Source organism: Rhipicephalus sanguineus, chromosome 3 (genome assembly GCF_013339695.2).
Source record: "Rhipicephalus sanguineus isolate Rsan-2018 chromosome 3, BIME_Rsan_1.4, whole genome shotgun sequence".
Lineage (NCBI taxonomy): Eukaryota > Metazoa > Arthropoda > Arachnida > Ixodida > Ixodidae > Rhipicephalus > Rhipicephalus sanguineus.
The window spans coordinates 207389370-207409732 of record NC_051178.1 but is presented as its reverse complement, the minus strand read 5'-3'; the positions used below and the strand labels follow the sequence as shown (position 1 = coordinate 207409732).

The window sequence follows — 20363 nt, the reverse complement described above, 5'->3', positions numbered from 1 at the left end:
GTCACTGTGGGATGTAAAACGCCACAAACCAACATATGATTTGCCATGCTCTTTGATAATCGTCCGACAACCAATCTGTTTGACATTAAAATGAGGCCTAACACTTTGTGGTCAGATTTTGGAGCATAGGTGTCAAAATAGTATTACTAGAGCCAAAACAAAAACTTTGGTGCAAACTAAAAAATGTAAATGAACTTGAGTTGGTGAGATGAACTGTAACAAGCATGGCAGTATAACAAAATAACTTCACTTTATATAACACAGCAGCAACAAGAACTTACTTTCAATATCATTCAACCATATAAAAAAACCTTACAAAACACAGTATACTGTAAAAGAAAGAGAGAGCAAGAGGGTAGTGGAAAGGTTGGGAAGTGCCAGATGTGCACCCAGCTCACAAACTTACACAGAAGGGTTAAGGGAGAACAGGAGGAAGAGGAAGAAGAAAGTGAACACTGCAATTGCACACAGCAGGACACGCTGAAGGGCGACAATTGGTCACTAACATTGATACCACAAACACACCACTCCCAACACCTTTGTTACATGTTCCTGTCTGAGGACTTTAAAGTGACTAGGAATGTTTTCGATGTGCCCAGAAGACACACTCTTGGAATTTTCAGAGCGAAGAAATGGCAGGATACAAGTTTACATGTCACCCGTGGCACCCCGATCGTCACTTGTACAAATGCTCAGCTTGTTTTTGACTTGGCCTCTTCTTGTGGAGCATCACCAGAGCCACTTGGTGCCTTCTTCTCCTCCTTCTCAGAGGTCACTGTCGGACACACAAAACATAGCAAAAAGAGTTGGCAAGCCTGACCTTAGCAAGAAATGGTAGCTCTGCAAGAACATTAACACTAAAGGACTCTTCAGGTTTTGGGACAAATGGAATGTAATGGCAATGTTCAAGTAAAATGAACATTTCAGCTGATAGATGTATTTGAATGTGATAAATGGATCTATGCGCACATAATAGTATGCTTTTCACCATACTGTGACGTCAAAGAACAGTTTATTTCCTGACATAAGTGTGTGAGGTCAGACACACATTAAATCTGGTTGTACAGAAAAAAATAACTCTGCCATTTTGATGTTACACAGAGTGGTCCATGCTAGCAGGACAATTCATGAAGCTTGCACCCATAGTCAGCTTGCAGCATCATGTCTGGCTAACCACTACAACATAATGCTGAAAACTACCACCTTTAGTCGATCCAGAAGTCCTGTCAAAGCAGCAGCTCTAATCATCTTGCTACACATGTGTTGATCAGCATAACGTGCTTCCATTATTATTAAGTCATCAGGACAAACTAGTGTTGTATGAGTACTGTACGAGTTGACGACGGCAACATGCCGTCGTCAACTAAAAGTGGTGATGGCAACATGCCCTAAATTCCAGCCCATAAAATAGATAAATATTCATCTCTTCAAACCTTCTGAACTTTTGCTCTGCTTAGAAGCCCATGCCTTGGTTGGAAGCCCATAAAAGAGTAATTTGGACACAAACACACACTCACAAATACAGACAGACAGACAGAAGGGAAAAGTGATGAATATGAATGATTGCCATATTGTTTTGATAAGTCTGCGCCTAATGTGGTTTTTCATAACGCCCTGCCAACAAGTCAAAGCATCCTCATTGAATTTCAGGCAAATGATGAAGCAGCAACAAAATTAAGATATTCCTGTTATTTATTCACTCTAAAAATAAGGGGTGTGTGAATATTCGAAATTTTGAATACGAATCTTATATTTTCCTTATTCAAAGCATAGTATTTTATTATAAAAATATATATTTGAATTTTCCCAAATATTCGGCCAAAGCCGAATACGCAGTTAAAGAGGTGTATATTCAGACAAACAATGAATTACAAGTGCTATGCATTCATATTTTTGCAGTGAAACATCACTAATATGTACCCTCTCTAAACGTAAGTGCGGTGAATCCTCAACTAAGACGCCGCAGGGCCCAATGTGTTTGCTGTCACAGTGGATTGTCCAACACCTACCAGTTATTGCGTGTCATGATCATGATTTATTGTATAAAGGTTAACTGCGCCCCTCAACTTGCAGTGTGGGTGGTGCCACGATGTCCTGCAAAAAGTCTTCCGCCTTTTCAGAAAAGACAAAGAAAGGCCTACCAACGATTCAGACTTCAGTGCCAGTGCCTGGGGCATTTCCATTACAGATAAGTACTGTGAAGTACGAAAAACATGACGACTGGTAGGCAGTGCGTGTGGCAAAGTGCTGTTGTAAGCGTACTGCATTCTTTTAATAAGCAACAATACAAACTACAGCACCACCGTTTGCTGCTGTCTACTTCCTTGCGCGGAGCAGTGATGGATGCCGTGCAGACGCGGAGTGTGCTTCACTTGCAGAAGCAAAAGTAGCTTGCATTCACCGCGTTGAGCTAACAAGATACTTGCCACACTTGTGGCACATGTCCACAGATGGGAGCGGAGCAAGTTCCAACGGCAAGCAAGTGTGCACGGTACGGCAAGTGCCTAGGCAGTGACGGTGTGAGCAGGCGATGCGCTGCACGCAACTAGAGAATGTGGCACAAGACATTGCATTTAAACAATCCCGGTTTTCGGTTATAGCATATCGCTGCACAGATGCAGGCGACAAGGGCATTGGGGTAAGCCAGACAGGTTGTTCGTACACTCTGTTGCCATTTCAGTGCTGTGTGTGCCCCCTGTCATAGTTTGTGTGCGTCGTAATACACACGTATTCGTTATCCAATTCGATATTCGTAGACACTTTTTTGCCTTATTTGTATTCAATATGAAATTGAAAATTTCAATATTCGCACATCCCTACTAAAAACCCACAGTAGGATGTACACTACTAATGTTGCACTGATTTCATAACCTCAGAATGCCCTTCGGCTTTTGAGTACCCCTGACTTCAGTAGGACGGTGCCACTTAAGAGTAGACAAACGCTCTATCAAAAGCTGTGTTGTCATTACAAAGTCATGATACGTATGGCAAAGTAACGAGTAATAGGAATGTTCTCACAGATAGTTTGCCACTGCAACACCAGATGATATACTTCAACTAATATGAACATCAAACTGCATTTTTTTGCAATCTCATGGGCACCCCAGCACTGTTGAAACTGCGCAGAAGCAAAGCCCGGAACGATTTTAAATTAAGAAAAACAGCTGCAAGAACTTACTTCCAAAGATGTCCAGTGGTGGTTCCAACAGGCTTTTTCGTTGACTCTGCAGTGTGTGTCTGGTTTAAACAGGAAAAAATAAACAAAAGATTACATATTGAGAAGTGTGGCAAAATTCAGTACATTCAGTACAGTGTAAAAGAAATAAGTAAAAGCCCAGAAAGGGTGCTAGAGATTGATGCAAACTACTCTGATAACATAATTTTTTTGAAAAATCATCAGCCTTGTTCTGTAAAGAATGCTGTGGGCACTCTACTATAGTAACTGACGGAATTGTCTCGAAACCACAATGATTGGAAATATAAAGTTTTTATTGCTATCCCTTTACTTTCAACTTCATAAATTGCACCGATATGCTTTAGTAACTAACACTGGAAAGAGAGAGAAAGGCAAAGGAAAGGCAGGGTTAACAGGCTGCACCCGATTCTCTACTTTACACGAGAAGAGGTGGGAGGTGAGCAGGCTTGTGTGAATATTCAAGCACTTCGAATATTCCAACGAATATTACAGTATTCAAGTCACTTCGATTCGAATTTAAATTCTGGGAAACTTCGAAGTAGTCAAAATGAAGGACTAGGTGTATATTAGTCCACATGGAACCCCCCTGTAAAGGTGGTTTCACTGCAGTGGAGAGGTGCTATGCCGTGAATGCCCCTTTCCAGAAAAAAAAAAATCCGCACTGCCGCGAAGCCCCACTTTAAGGTTAAATGAACATATTACCCTCACATCGATTTATCATTTTTTAAGTTTAAAAGCTTGTTATACCGGCTTGTATGCTCTAAGTATAGTAAATGTTAAAATGTAACATATTTTACAGGTTTCACTTGCATTCTACCAAAAGTCGTATCCTGCTACTATTCAAAGTTGCTTCCACTTCCTTTAAACCAAAAAGAATGACATTTTCGCATGCCTTGTTTCAATTAAAAAGAAATATTGTGCAGGTTAATTGGGTCATGACAAACATGCTCATTTTTCTTTATAATATGTGATATACACTATTTGAATTCGATTCGAAATTATTCGACCAAATCACTATTCGCTTCAAATTTGCTTCGAACTTAAAATTTGCTATTTGCACAAGCCTAGAGGTGAGAGAAAACAGAAAAAGGAGGAAGGAAAGAGAGAACTTAACAGCACACACATATCAGCCTTCACCATACATACCCAGGAGGTCACAAACTGAGAACTGTTTCGGAGTCCGGTTCGTAATTAACATCACACTGATACATCATGAAAACTTTACCCTTGTCCCCCTCTGGGGGCTTCTCAAAAGCAGTATAAACAATTTTAATTACCTCTATTTGGAAGTAAAGGCAACAGAACTAATCTCGTGATGACTCTCAAAGTTAATGCAATTACATAGCATTTTTATGTGTGAAGCAGTGCACGGAGACAAGGAAGGCACATAAGGAAGACCCGAATCGATAGGACAACCGCTGCACTCGCAAATAGTTGATTTGAAAAAACATGGTTAATATACACACACCAGTGTACCACATGTGACAATGACTTTCACTGTAACCTGTATCAGTGAAGGTCATTGTCACACGTGGTACGCTGGTGTTTATGTATATTAGGCATGTTTTTTTCAAAATAAACTAGCTGCGAGTGCAGCGGTTGTCCTGTCATTTCTTGTCTTCCTTATGTGCCTTGTCTCCGTGAACTGCTTCACACGTCAAATTATCTATCACCAACTTGCCCAACTACCGAAATTTACTGAGCAATTAGCATGCAGTTGATGTATAGTCACAAACTTTATAAACATGACCCGATACTCATCCTAACACTAAGCGTACCATTCTTCCAAAGTCTCCGTTGCATGCGAGAAGCGTGGCATTAGTTTAGTGAGCTGGCAATGTTCAGTGAAGGCTCGTCTATAGTCCAGCATTGTTTGCGTGCCAGCACGTGTAGGTTGAAGACTGCCATGTTAAACGTGCTATGTATACTGCACAGTGCCACCATCTTATTGTACACGATGCTAAGCCCTGCTGGATGCACAAGCAAACTTTGGTCATGACAGGCATGTTAGCGAGCCAAGCTAGAAAGCTTTCATCTCTCCCCAACGTTTCACATTTTATGTCAGACTATAAAGACTGCAGCGAGCTGGAGCAACTGCAATTCGGATGGATGGCGTGCACAGCTGTAGCCAAAAGCGGCAGGAAAGCAGGCACGATGACCAAGACAGACGTAGAGACGATCAAGTGTTGGAAAGATGGTAGCTGCATCAAATGGTGGCAGAATACGAGAAAATGCAAAGTGCACGTGCCAGTTGGGTTCGACAACAAGTGTTTGCGTGGTGATCCAAGAACCCATATTGCTGCCTGTATTTCCATTTCTATCACGTGAAGGACAGCACCATTTGATGACGATGGTGATGTTGGTGGCCTTCTGCTTTATAACGGGTCGTTGCAGTTTGGCGACTCCAAAACTGGCGTGACCAAGAAATAAATAAATTAATAAATAAACGAGGAAAATGAGGAGAAAAAAGTCACTAAACTGGCTAATAAACACGTAGTGCTCCGCGCCACCACCAGTACTCAAGACGCCTCTTCGTCAATTCCACCAACTGCCACAGTACTTCTCCATCATCCCCCTTGAAGCCAAGCGTGATGGGCAGCGCCGTTGTGCTGGCTGGCGTGAGAACCCCGCTGCACTTGAGGACCACATGCCCGAGTGTTTCGTCCGAGTCTCCACGGAGGGCGCATGTTGTCACGATTCCCTCTGTGAATCGCAATCTCCAAAGACAAGTCTGCAGAACACCCGCCCTCACCTCTGCCAGCAAAGCACTCCCTTTCGAGTTGTAGAAGCGTTCCGTGCTTATTTCGAGCTTCTCGCCGCGGTATGTCTCGAGGGATGATTTTGTTGCGGCGGAGTTTTGCCACGTTGCCGTTTCCACTTCTCGAACTTTGAGCCGCACCCCTCTCCTGGTTTAGTCCTCCTTTTCTCCTACGCCTTCTCCTAACACACCGCCGGTAGCCCAAAACGCTGGTGCAGTGTCGCTGTGCGTCTGGTCAACTTGCCGATCTGCTCGCGAAGATGGTATGCACTATCATCTGGTGTGCCACATTCCGTACTGTTCTGGGAGCCTCAACAGCGGGTTCTAGTAACTTTCCTTGGCCACCCCTTCTCTCGCCATTAAGGAGGACCATCCCATCTCGCCCTGGATTGCCTCCACTGGTGTGTGCTTGTGTATGCCCAGTACCAACCTTCCTATTTCCCTTTAGCACCTCTCCAAAAACTCCAGAAACGGCAGAGAGGCAGAGCACTGCCTTATTGTATGTGAGGCCCGGTACTGCTACCATCTTCCATAGTGCTCACACGACCTCATACTGGTTGTGCGATCACAGTGCTCTTTGGCCCAGGATCCCCTCATACCGGGCTGCTCTCACCTTCAGCTCTCTTTCATGTGCTGAGAGGTAGTCTGCTCCTGCCGTCAGCCATATTCCCCATCATACTATTCCCATATTCCCAGTCGCGGTACTCAGAAGGATGTTACTGTCCTGCAGCCTCCACGTTGTGTCTGACTGTATGTCAGACGCCCCCCCACACCATCACTACACACTTTGTGGGGCTGAAACGCAATCGGAGCCGTCCCATTTCCTTTCCACACATGTCTGACAGCCTCTGTAGCTCCTCTGCTGACCCAGCAAGCACCGCAAAGTCGTCGGCATACACCAGCGTTGGAATGCGGCTCACTACCTGTCGGCTGCCTTCTCTATGTGCTATGGTGTAACCACAACCAGAATTTTCCAGGTGCTGGATTACCCCAGCCACATACACCATAAAGGGCACAGGCAATAGTGGACAGCCTTGACGGAAACCTCTAGGAATAGTCAAGGGCCTAGTTCGGTAACCCTCCCACTTTGCCTCTGCCACTACATCGCTGTAGATGGCCTGAAGCAGTTCGAGGTCCTCTTCCGCCATGCCTAGCTCTCCAAGTATCACCCACAAGACCTCACGGTCCATACAGTGGGCTCCCCGTCCGACTCGCCATTTCGATGCCCTGGGTGAGAATCAACAGGTTGTCCTCTATGTGATGTCCCTGGTGGAAGCCCATCTGCAATTCGCCTAGCACGCTGGTGGCCTCTGACCACCAGCGTGCTACTGGTGACTTGACTTCACCACCTGCATGGCCATCCGATACAGTTCAGGTGTTATGGCTATAGGTCTGCAGCTGGTTAGGTCCCTTGGACTGCCTGCACCTTTGCACAGGGGTCTGACCTTGCTGCACTTCCAATCCCCTGGGATTCTGGCATTTACCAGCACCTCAGCCACACACTCCTCCACACTTCCCTTCACTTTCGGACCCAGTGCCTTTATGAGGCTCATCAGCAATTCATCGCACCCCGGTGCAGTTCCCGCATTCACTCCCTTCATTGCTCTCTTGAGCTCTCTAGCTGTTGGGGCCATGCTCAGGTCAGCTGAAGTCTGCTTCTCAGCCTGCTCCTGTGCCACAGGCCGGGTGTACAGGCTGTCTATGTCAGATGACACATTTTCCAGCTCACCCCGTTGCTGCAAAGACTCCTTCCATTCCCCCAGCAACGGGATACATTCTTCACCTTTCATTTCCTCCCCGTCCGATGCTCTACCTAGTGCCTGCAGGGGTGCCTGCCGTCCTGCTGTCTTCAGATTTGCCATGAATTGTCTGTTCACTGCCTGGATGCATGCCTGAGCTATCGCTGCTGCCTCCCGTTTCCAGTTTTTGTATACGTCCCATGCACTAATTATGGCTTCTTTATCTCCGCTCCTGCTGCAACACCTGTGGTCACGGCTCACCTCTTGACTGCGTCATATAAATACTGCCACTTCGCTTTTCCACCATGGTTTCAGGCCCCTTTGACGCCTTGTACCTGGATTCCATTCTTTCACAGCATTTCCCAATTCTGCCACCAACTGTTCATATGTTTCCAGCCTGTCTGCAATTCTCTCCACTTTCTCAGTCATTTGCTGCAAGGCTTTCTCATTGGAATGAACAGATATTGTGGGACGTTGACTTCTGCCCTTCTGAAAACCAGCTTGAAAAATTGATTGTATCCGATTATGGTCGCTTGCCAAGTCATCCATTCCATCCTCATCGATCACCATTCCCCGATGTAGTAGTCTAGTATTGTTGAAAGCCATTGTTCCCTGGTCACATGCTGTTGCAAACAGTGATAATAATAATAATAATATCTGGGGTTTTTAACGTCCCAAAACCACGATATGGTTATGAGAGACGCCGTAGTGGAGGGCTTCGGAAATTTCGACCACCTGGGGTTCTTTAACGTGCACCTAAATCTAAGTATATACGGGCCTCAAACATTTTCACCTCCATCGAAAATGCAGCCGCCGCGGCCAGGATTCGATCCCGCGACCTTCGGGTCAGCAGTCGAGCGCCATAACCGCTGGACCACCGTGGCGGGGCTGTTGTGAACAGTGGAGAATATCCACTCAGAAGTGGTGGAAGGTAGGCTCAACAATTGAGACAACAGGTTTAGAAAAACTCAGGGCCAATGTCAAAAAAGATGCTATGATTGCATCAAAACCCAGCTGTATGTTGTCAAAACAAAAATACACGATAAGCCACTGATGGGCTAATGTTTGTTAGCCACTCTTGGCAAGCTCCCACTGACTTTGCTAATAAGCATAATCAGAACAATTGACTTGTCTTGAAAATCAGGTGATGCAACTGTTCACCCAAATCCCACATAAGGCTGTGCAAAGAACAGCTAAGCTTGGAGCGCTGCTAAAAATAAAGATAATAATAGTTAAGGATACCTTCCCTTGGCCTGTTTTAGTTTCACCATCTTGCATGTCATAGGTTAAAGGGACACTAAAGGCAAATATTAAGTCGACGTTGATTGTTGAAATAGCGGTCCAGAAACCTCGTAGTGCTGCTTTTGTACCAAGGAAGTGCTTATTTTGAAATAAAATCACGTTTTTAGTGCTCCGCATCGCGTTAGCGCGCTTCAAATCTCCCGCCTGAAAAAACGACTTTCATACGTCACTGCTGCCGTGCCCAACGTTGCCCGCTTTTACTGCGCGGCCGCCGACACTAGTAGCAGCCGAGCGGAAGTAGCGGGACCCAACGGCGGGACCCACAGTAGCAACAACGGCGCTGCGGCAGACTTGCTCGGATGGGCACATTCAAAGCCTTCACCAAGTTGCGGTTGGTCTCGTAATCCTCAGTACGAAAGTGCAGCGAGCACACGCGCAGAGGTTTTGACTGTTTAACACACTGGCGCAATGGCATGACACTAAGCTGACTAAGCCACTTCGAGCGTAAGGGTTCATTCCGCGGCACCCAGTGAAAAGACACACCGGTTTCCATGCTGCAGCACTGGCGTTGTGCACCATTCGGGCATCCGGCGATATCACACGCATGCGGCATTTTGTCGAACTTTCTGTCAGAGCGACTTTCAAGAGCGCGCAAAACACGTACGGCAGTGCGCGATCCCGAAACTACCACTGAGACGGGCGAGGCGCAGTTCGGCGAAAACGGAACCTTTGAACCACACGCGCCGTTCCTCATGGCAAAGCCACGGAGGTTTTGTTTTCCATGAATCAAGCGGAAACGAACAAACAGCATTTTATTACGTCTTTTGATGCTCGGAATGTTCTTTTTTTACTGCTGCTAGTTTGATTACTAGTGATTTATTGTAGGCCGACTTCCATACGTCATCGGGATCACTTCGAAAATGTCCCACTCGTGGCGCTCATCATGTGATACATTTAGCTTAATTTCTCGGTAAGTAGGGCACTGCTGTTGATAATACTGCCGTTTTAGAAGTTGTCATACATTGGGCTTTCACTCTGACATAAATTGTTATTTGCCTTTAGTGTCCCTTTAAAAGAGTGAGCGATGTCATATATGGACATTATGGTATTTCAGACATGATTTTTTCAGACAACGAATCCAGCCCATCCATCTTTATGCCTGCTTATCGCGCTGTTTTAAAAAAATGAGTATTAGGTGAACATAAAATTCAAACAATTTCATGCCACATCCCGCTATGCTGGATATGGCACACAACAGCAGTGCTATCGCCATCTCGTGACATTTACGTCAACCAAATCACACAGAAACACAGAAACAACATTGCAGTGACCCGGTTCTACCTTTACTGGTCCAATTGCCTTGGAAACAATGATCACTATAAGTACTAGCCTTTGTTTTGTTTTCAGCCATTGTGCAACAAGAATGATGCAACACAAGTGTTTATGATGAGTTATGGTAGAAGAAATTCTCAGATGTCCCTACTAGAGGTAAATCATCGGTCAGTAAGCATGGCAACGAGTTGTCAGGGCAAGGCCAAAATGGACAACTATACTTGCGCTACTGCTGAATGAAAAGTTAATTTTGATTGGAAGCTGTGTAAGCACCCGCTGGGTGAGTGTAATGCAAAAGAGTATGCCTCTCTTGGCCTTCTACATTTATCTTTTATATTCAATTTGTAAGTTGAACAACATTTTTTTTGCACACATCAATTTTTGTTAATTCTTTTAATGCATTCAGCTCAAGATGATATAAGGAAGATATTTACGTTATCTGCAGTACAAGTCTGCAGGTAAAATTTGGTTGCAGGATCCCTTCAAAATGATTTGTATGTGAAGCACAGGTAAGTAGTTTGCTTACTTGTGGAAGCGGGCAAGAGAATAGCAGACCATTGATGCCGCCATTACGACAAGTGTCATCCAAAGGGGATTCTGAAGAAAAAATAAGACCACGATCAGTAATACCGCTGGTGATGGTCCTGCAAAGGCTGTCGGTAGCCCATGACGTCAGGGTGTAGTTTTAGGATAACTGCAGTGAACTTTCGTAACGCAACGCCCCTTAATCTCTGGATATTGCACAGTGTTTAAACAAATTATGCGTTTTCCTTATTCAACTCCCAAGTTAATTCAACGACATAGTGAAAGTGGTAAATGCTTTATGGGATCTAATGTCCCAAAGTGACTCAGGCTATGAAAGATGCCGTAGTGGAGGGCTCTGGATAATTTCGACCACCTGCGGTACTTCAACGTGCACAGACGTTGGGCAATCCTCTAGCATTTTGCCTTCATCCAAATGCAACTGTGGTGGCTGGGATTGAACCCGTGCCTTTCTGGTCAGTAGCCAAGCACTGCAACCACTGAACCACCGCGGCGGCTTTGTAGTGAAGGTGTGGAAATTGTAAGAATTCTTTGTACTATGACGCAGTCACATTTTATCTGACATTACGCATGGGATTTTAACATCTGTAGTTACAGACGCAAATAAAGAAGTCTCAAGGAGCCCATAGCTACGCAGCATGCGTACACTTCAAGTGATATAAAGAATGGGAATGTAGTGACATTAAGAAACAAGCACAGGAACCTAAGGTGATGGTCAGAGGCAGGGAGAAACAAGAGAATGAACCGGTGTGAAACTTATATGGTAGGTTGTACTTGGGTGGCATGCAGATATCTTGCCTATTACAGAACCACAAAGTATGGAGAAGAAAGAGGAAGACAAAGGAAAGGAGGGGCATAAGCACTATATTGCGTTCAATTTGCTGATGCCAAAGTTCTATTTCTGACATTTTTTTAAAAATGCAAAGCATTTCTTGGTGAACCAAAGGTACTTTGAGCGCACCTGTATATCTACCTACCTATCTATCTAGTGCACTCGTGCACTCATGGCTGTTCTTCATTAACTGACTGAACATATTTGGTAGGGATTTATTTATTTGGGCAAATATTTATTTATTTATGGGCGAATATTCAGGCACATAGAATATTCGAACGAATGTTACAGTATTCGAACTCGCTTTGACATGAATTAGATTATTCAAAATTTTGAAGCATTCAAAATGAACGAATATATGTATGTTTGAAAGCATATAACGCCCTTGTAAAGGTGGTTTCACTGCAGCCAGCGACGCTATGCCGTGAAACCGCCCATACTACAGCAATGCCGTATTTCAAGGTTAAATGTACTATTACCTTCACCTCAATTAATTATTTTTTATGTTTAAAAGGGTTTATAGGGCTCATATGCACTAAGCATAGTAACTTTTAAAACGTGACGTATTGTACCAGTTTTAACTTGCAGCCTACTGCTTTCACATCCCTTCAAACCAAAAAAGTGACATTGACTATTCACACATGCCTAGTTCCAATTCTTAAAAATATTGTGCAGATTGGATGGGTGATGACAAAAATGCTAATTTTTCTTAATAATATGTCATATATACTATTCGAACAATTCGATTCTAAATTGTTCGACCAAATCACTATTCGCTTCGAACCTCAAACTCACTATTCGCGCATCCCTAATATTTGGGATGCCCTTTGAAAGGCTATTATAACATTATGTTGCTTTTGTTGCTTATGTTGCCATGCTTAAATAACAAACACAGCATGGAGATTACTTACCACAAGAAAGGGTTGTTCTCTGATGCCGACATCAAAGACAACAAGAAGCACACCTATAACAAAGCCTGTTGCAGCTCCAACCCAGGGAATTTGATTGTCCACTGTTAAAAAAAAAAAAAAAAAGAAAGTACATTTTAATGTTTGCATATGTTATTTCCTCCTGATAAGCAACACAAAAATTTTACAAGGTCTTTTTTCTTAGGCAACACAGACTTCTCATAAAGATGGTCAGGCGTTTCTATGAAAACCTTCAGGTTTAGGCATAAGACATTCAGGCACCTCTCATCTTCACAGACGAACTCTACATCGAGGTGTGGAAATACTTCGGTAATTAAAGAGTTAGTCATCAAGTTTTTGTTTGGAGGGTGGCAGAATGGGTCAGTGAACAAACAGGGGTAGCGGATATCCTAGCTGACATCAAGCGAAAGAAATGGACCTGGCCTGGCCACATAATGAGTAGGACAGACAACCGGTGGACAGTAAGAGCAACAGAGTGGTTACCAAGGGATGGGAAACACAGTCAAGGACGGCAGAGAGTTAGATGAAGTGACGAAATTAAGTTCGCTGGGATAACATGGGATCAGCTCACACAGGATAGGGTAAACTGGAGGTCATTGGGAGAGGCCTTTGTCCTGCAGTGGACATAAACAGGCTGAGAATGATGATGAGTCTTTTTAAAAGGGCCCTGCAACACTTTTTCAGCATGGTCAGAAAATGCTGCCGATCGCTGGTTGAGGCTCCCAAGAACACGTGAGCCAAACATTATAGCGCAGCATGCGGCCTGGGATTTACAATAAATTTTCAAAGTCCGCTAAAAAGCGTTTTCTCTTCTCTCGACAAAAATGATGCTTACGACGTCACTGCCACTGGCCATGCCATTGGCTGATTTGAACATGGCGCGCTCGGTAGTTACTACGGCCGCCATGGGAGGCCGTCACTTGCCCGCGCAATTGCACTGAAAGTACGCCCCACGTTCGAAGGACAAAAAAGGAAGAGAAAACATGCTCAAGGTCACGAGGCACGTGTGACGTGCCTTCTGCCCCGTGCCACCCCTCCCTGCTTAGCTTCCAGCGCTTTTGTCAGGACGAGAGAAGACAGAAAGCAATTACAGCGTGCGACAAATCTTCGTAACTCTGCTCGTACTGGACGGATTCTAAAAATTTTGTGGAGGTCAATTCGTGAGGAAATAAGCTCCTTTAAGCCATTCCGTGGCTACTTGGAAAAGTGTTGCAGGGCCCCTTTAAGGCAACTTTATCAGTGGCAATGTTTTCCACCTCGACATGGTGTTTAGTCCAAAGATGGCAGGTGCCTCACTGTCATAGCATTTTTATAAAAAATCTGTACTGTCTAAAAAGAAAAAAAAACAGGGTTAATCCCTGCGTCATAGGAATCGGTATAACACGAAAGTGAAACGCGTCTTTACAGAAGTAGTTGAATGTTTACTGTACATTGATATACGAGAGCTTGTACAATGTCTCTAGGTGTTTGGCAGCTACAGCACTGTATAACATGAATACACTCACGTTGACGCCTGGTGGCACATCTCCATTCTGACGGCTAATGCCTATGATCATGATTAAACCTTTCTGGTAGCTGTAGCAGCTAACGGTGAAAGCGTAATCAGAGAAAGTGGTGTGACAGCCAGAAGAGCGTCGTTGAATGGATGCAGAACTTGGGATAAGGTCACCATCCAGCGGCATGTTACATAGTTAACAAAAGAAATCACATCACAGCTGGGCTAGAGGGAAGTGCGACATGTGTTGTCTCTCCCCTCTAGCCCGGCCGCAATTTCTCTCGGGGCGAGCGTAAATGGGGAACGCGGTGTTACAGCCAGGCGAGGCGAGCGTCGCAGAGCTATTTTTAATATGGATAGATGCTATGAGCGAGGCTGAGGCTTGAGCTAAGGTTGCCACCTCGCAGTGTGTTAAGGCATTGACAAAACTGCACTTCACCTATTCGAAATGTTCCGAATGGGACGAACGCGTAGCAACGGTGCGTTGCAGGAGCTAATTGCGGAGGCTACAATCATGATCCATTACTTCACTTTACTGCTCCCATACGGGGACACCACCCCGCCGACCAAAAGTACTGTGAGAGGAAAGTCTGAGATATAAAAGGTGCGTTTGTGAAGCCTCCTGCATGTGTGACAGTGGTGCAGATAGTAGTGTGCCTGGCATCAGTTATTGAGGACTGAGATGTCATGGGTTCGACTCTCGTTAACAAAACTTTTTTCTTGAAGTTTTTATGCGCCATCTCATCGTGTGCATTTATTCGACATCATTTCCGTGATGGAAATACGTCACTTAAGCCTTGGTGGACCCTGGCATAAAACACTTTCGTGTTAAAAAAAGAAACAGAACACCACCCGGTTTAGTATGTTTCACATGCACACCTTGCCTTCAGAAGGCTAGCAGGAGCAACAACATGGCCAGATTTCGTGGCCTGTTGGCAAAAGGCCTCAATAGAACAAGCAAAAATAGGATGGCAGGAGTTTCAGTGAACAATGTAAAACCAAGAAACATGAGCAAGTGTAATGTGAGTGAAACCAAAGCAACATTGATCCAAACAAGATAATTACGCAGTAGAATATAAAGGCTTGAAATGAGCAATTAGGGGACTTGGCTTGGTGAAGACACCCTTTATGTATGCAGAGCTCACTCTCTTCATACCTTAATTAAGGAAGGAGAATAAGCTGGTGCGTAGATTAATCTAAGGAAGGCCGAAGTGTTAAAAAAAATAAATGCAAGCACGGGTAAGGAGACACGACAGCAAGGGAACATATACAGGTCTACTGCTGTTGGTTTTTGAAAGAAGTTGAAAAAGAAAATGGAAAAGGATCAACGGCAACACATGTAAACAGGCATTGTTGATCCAGTGGGCCAAGTTTTTCAGAAAGCAGAAACTAACATGACATACTGAACTTGTTTCGATGTTCCTTTATATTTTCTGTATGTAAATAAGGTTAATTAGATCAATATGCTCCAAAACAACAATATAATCATGAGGTGCACTGCAGTGGGCTGACTAAAGATCAATTCTAACAAGTGCTTTTTCCCCCCTTTTTTTTTAATGTGTGCCCAATACGTGCTACACAAGTGGTTGTGCATTTCACTTCGATTAAAATGCAGCTACCGTAGCTGGCAATTGGACTTGCGACCTTGTGCTTAGCAGCAATGTGCGACAGCTGCTAAGCGATAGCGGCGGGTATATTTTCTGTATTAGGTAGAACGAAAGTGTGACGGTAGAATATGAACTTATGGGCTTTGAAATTGCGAGCTGGTAGGCTAAAGGTTGAGTGGCTGCATTTTTGTTGCGATAGCAGTTATATGGACACTTTCAACAGGTTTTTTTGCCTTCGCCGTCATGTTCCATATAAAGACGAAATTGATAACATCGCCTCGCGCATAGTTACCCGTGAGTAAAAGCTCGCAAACGCTGGCGACGAATGTGGCTGAAGCAGAGATGAAACAAGCCGGCCAACTTTGTCGCAAGGAGGGTGCATGCGATAACATCATCTCATGTGCGAGGCCTGCCGTTGATTGCTCCTCAAGCAGAGAGGAAACAGCCCACCTGTCTTTACTCAGGCGAAGGGGCTTGAAAGGAAGGCGGGGGAGGTAGGACTGGCTTGCATTCAGGTGCTATTATGTATTTAATATTTCACCAATTGCTTTCCTGTCTCCACTGATTTTATAGCAAAGATGTGCATTGATATTATGCTTTTATTTTCCATTTTTACTCGCAACAGAATTCATCTTTATACACTTCCAAGTTTTCTGAGCTCACTTGGCCGCCGAGTGCCCATTGCTTATTTTTCAAGCGCCCGTACCCTAGATCTTCGTAATTCCCGCTTTATGAGAAAATAAGGCTCGCTGGACTAACAACTGCCTACATCTGCAGACATTTCCCGTTCTTGGAGACATTTCCCGTTCTTGAACACTATTCTTGGAAGAACAAGTGCAGTAGTCCACATGTTCCCTTGTGGTCATAACTATACAAAACATCCCACTGCTTCTTTTTTCTGAACACCTTGATTTCCTTCATGTTCACATATCCAACAGCATTCTCCTTGTGCTCTACTAGTGAGGATGGAGAAAGTGAGCTAGGTGTACACAAATGCTACTAAGAAAAGCACTTGCTGTGATGACAAAGAAAAGCCATGTACTTGTCGAAATGCTGGCTCCACTGAGATTCCTTGTTAAAGCAACATTGTGTGCTATTAGTATTACGATAAGTGCTGTTGCAGTTGTTTGACCGAAAGAACAGGTCCCTGTACAACTGTTCAATAAAAATGACATGTAGTATGAACCACTAAATTTGTTCATAATTCCCAAATGCAACATGTGTGTCCATTTAAATATGAAATTTTAAACTTATTGCATGCAGTATTTCCATAACATTAAGGCACTATTTTTAAATGCTTGCATCATAGCTCCCTACAACTTTATATTTGTCAGTGCTGTTAAAAAGAAATTGGCAGGGTGCAACTGTGCTTTGGTGTGTCACATTCACGACCAGTGACACTTCTCACCTCTGATCTGCCTTTCCAACTCCCGCTTTGCCTTCCTCAGCTGGTCCAACACCTTGGGTTCGTCGGCTCCGAACTGCAATGATTTCTGAAGGAACACAGGAATACAGTACTGGTGACTGGGCTACATGTAAGGCAATGCAACACTGTGGAAAACTAATATAATTGAAATTGTGGCTTATGGCTATGACAAACATTGATGACGCTTCTACATGGCCCTTAAATGAAATGTGTATTCAATGTAAATTCATGTGGACTTTACTGCGGGGAATAAACATGCTCTTGCTGCAAAGGCAAACAAAGTGCCACAAATAGTGAGCGTGCTCATACATGATTCAGTGAGAAGGAGTAACTGAAGTCTCCTGTTTTGCATACTCACGCGAAAAGACTCCATTGCTTCTCTGTAGTGCTCTGCCTTGAACTCCACTTCTGCCTTGCGGTAATAACCCTACACAGTGGTGCAGACGGGAGAAGAAAGAAAAGGTAATATGCTTTAGCGATCGCTGGTGAGCAGAATTCGCAATAACTTTTTAACTCCTGTGCAGTAGACCTTTCAAGACATGTACAGTGTTACTGTGCAGTGACCTTTATTGCGCAATAAATTTTGGCTGGTTACAAATTTAAATGCAAGGCTGTGCACTTTAAGGCAAGGAAGACCAACCTTGGCCCATTCTGGGCTGAGTCGGATGGTTTCTTTGGCATCTTCATAAGCCAAGTAAAACTGGTCCATTTTCAGAAAGGCCATTGAGCGATTGCTGTAGAGGATGCTGTTTTCACGATCGTTTGAGATGGCGTGTGTGTAGTGCAAGATGGCCTCCGCATACTTCTCTTCCTTAAGGCACTGGTTGCCTTTCTCTTTGAGCTCTTCAGACTGGGTGGGAGGAAAGTTGGAAAATAAAAAGGGTAGTTAGCTTAATTTCAGGAATCAGGGGCTACATGACAGAAAAGAAACTTCAAATTGACACAACTGTGCACAGCTAGTCAAAACGACCAAGTTGTGGCATTCGAAGCCACAGAATAAGCAAATAATTAAAGAGAGCAAATAAAAGACACCATTAGCTTACCGAAAGGTTTGTGGTGCAAAGTATTAAAAGAGAAACCCGAAGAAGACAGGATAGGTTGCCAGACTTACAACTAGTTTATTTTCAGCACGTCACCCAAATATACCTATTTTCAAGGATGCGAACACAGACAGTGCAGCACATGCTATCAAACTGTCTCACAGTGCTATCTAAATATAAAATTCACTCTTAAAGAGAGAAATGGAAGGCACACTAAGCTATGCATCAACTTTCCCAATGTAATACTCTGCAAAAGACAATGTTTTCTGGGAGATGCAGCTTGCATGCAGTCAGCGAAAAATGTTCCAAGCTACCTGTGCCTATTCCTTTTCCCCAAAGTGTTTCACTTTAGTAGAACACCGGAAAAGAAGTAATTAACACACTCCCATTTGCAGAACTTCATTTTTGTAATAAAGTACCGCGAACCAATGACTTTTTGAGAATGTTGTTCAGGGTACACAAAATGTGAGTGATTAAATACACCTGCCAGCAAACAAGCAGAAAAAAACAACAAACGTTTTGTCTTAAAATATGCTCTTGAAAATATACCATTTCTTGCATTTGCAACTGTTTTGCTTTTCATGCACATGCGCCAGACTGACCAAATTATTTTTTTTGTTAGTGCACTTATATGTGTTGTATAAACTGTTAATCGTGTTATACATTGTATGAAGAGCAATGCTCCGCGTACGATGTCGCTGCATCCTTGCTGATCAACATGTCTGCTCCTCCCCCTAAACAGGAGATAAGGTAAAACACATAGGAGATTAAGTACCTAAATATGAAATAAAGTAAAACAAGTCCTACACAAAATGGACGTTCCAACAAATCAACACGACTTAGCTTCGAGCAGGGCGAATGAAAGCACAGCACACATGAATAGTAAAATAGTGAAACAAACAAATGAGCAGCAGTTCAATTACACATCGTACCGGTTGTGCCGGAACATGAAATGCAGCTGGCGACAAAGAAGGTTCGCGAAAGCTGCCACACGCGCTTCATAAAAGGATGCTACGACAAACGCAGGCGCCGCACTGAAACGTAAAATATCCACTCTACGACATTCTTTTCTTTGAACGATGGTTGCGAACGCACCCTAGTAAATAAGCGGCCTTCAAAAAAAAAAAAAATCTTTTTTTGAGTACACAGAAAAAAAAAAAAAAAACTGAGGGTACAAGACACATAGAACACTTACTACACGGTTTTCAACAAATAGCACAAATCAGCGCTTATGTGCAGCACCTTAAAGGTGTAACAGGTACACGATTACCAACGCAGTTCCACCAATTGCAGGAAAAATCATGAGATATTTACGGGTATACCTTGCTTGGGGATCCCTTCATCGTACGCCCACTGTAACCACTGTAACTTCCACTTCTGTTTCAAGACCGATACAAAATCGAAAACCAGCTATGACTTCGGAATGTGCCGACTTTGAATTCTGCTTTGGCTAAAAATTACAACCGAAAGCGAAACTGGCGCTAGCACAGATGAAGGAAGTGCGGATTGGGAAAGCAAGGTACAAATAACTAAGTCTGATAAGACATTGGTAATCTAAAAACCAACAAAATTTTCACTCCTCCGCAGGACAGGATTAATGCGCACAAACAATACGAGTAATTACCCACATGGAAGACACATGGACGGGGGGAGGCATGGGGGAGGCTACGCATGTGGATCCTGGTTTTATTTTAACCTCCTTGTTTCCATCACGGTAACGGCGTTCAGTGCGTTCAATACCACTTTCTCAAACTAATGCTCAAACACATCGGACTTTTCTTAAGAAACCCAATATCCTAGTTCAAGGGTTGACGCAAACGGCGAAGGTGGAGTGGATAGAAGGCCTACAAGTTGTGCGCATCTCGAAGTTTCTTTAATAACTGCAAGAAAGTAAACAGTGAAGGTAATGCGAAGATTGATTTGTTCAGAGCCGCGTGACTAAGGTACAAATATCAGAGAAGATGGTTCGACAGAGAATCATCAGAGAATATCAGAGGAGATGATTCGACTTTGACAAGGCAAACGGCGTGAATTTGTTGCAGACGCTTGCTGATGTCAGCAGCTTCGCGGCGGCTCAACTGGCGGTGCTGCACCTGACGTCTGACCCCCTGACACACCGTGGCGATCTGGTGAGCTGGTCTGGACCCGCGGCCATCGTCGCAGGCTCCAGACCAGCTCGCGCCAGACACCAGAGTGGACAGGTGGGCCTCGCTCTCCTCCTGGC

The 20363-nt window shown here is 44.0% G+C and overlaps 1 protein-coding gene across 1 annotated transcript; it reads right to left on the bottom strand.

Moving 5' to 3' along the window:
• Positions 1 to 227: 227 nt before the first annotated feature.
• LOC119388166 (uncharacterized) lies at positions 228 to 19560 on the bottom strand. The gene is made up of 8 exons (XM_037655824.2): positions 19462 to 19560; positions 17740 to 17949; positions 17458 to 17526; positions 17082 to 17166; positions 12554 to 12654; positions 10794 to 10864; positions 3179 to 3237; positions 228 to 775 (listed from the first exon to the last, which is right to left on the bottom strand). The coding sequence occupies exons 1-8, from the start codon at positions 19480 to 19482 to the stop codon at positions 693 to 695; spliced, it is 699 nt and encodes a 232-aa protein (XP_037511752.1). The 5' UTR covers positions 19483 to 19560; the 3' UTR covers positions 228 to 692.
• Between the last annotated feature and the right edge of the window lie 803 nt (positions 19561 to 20363).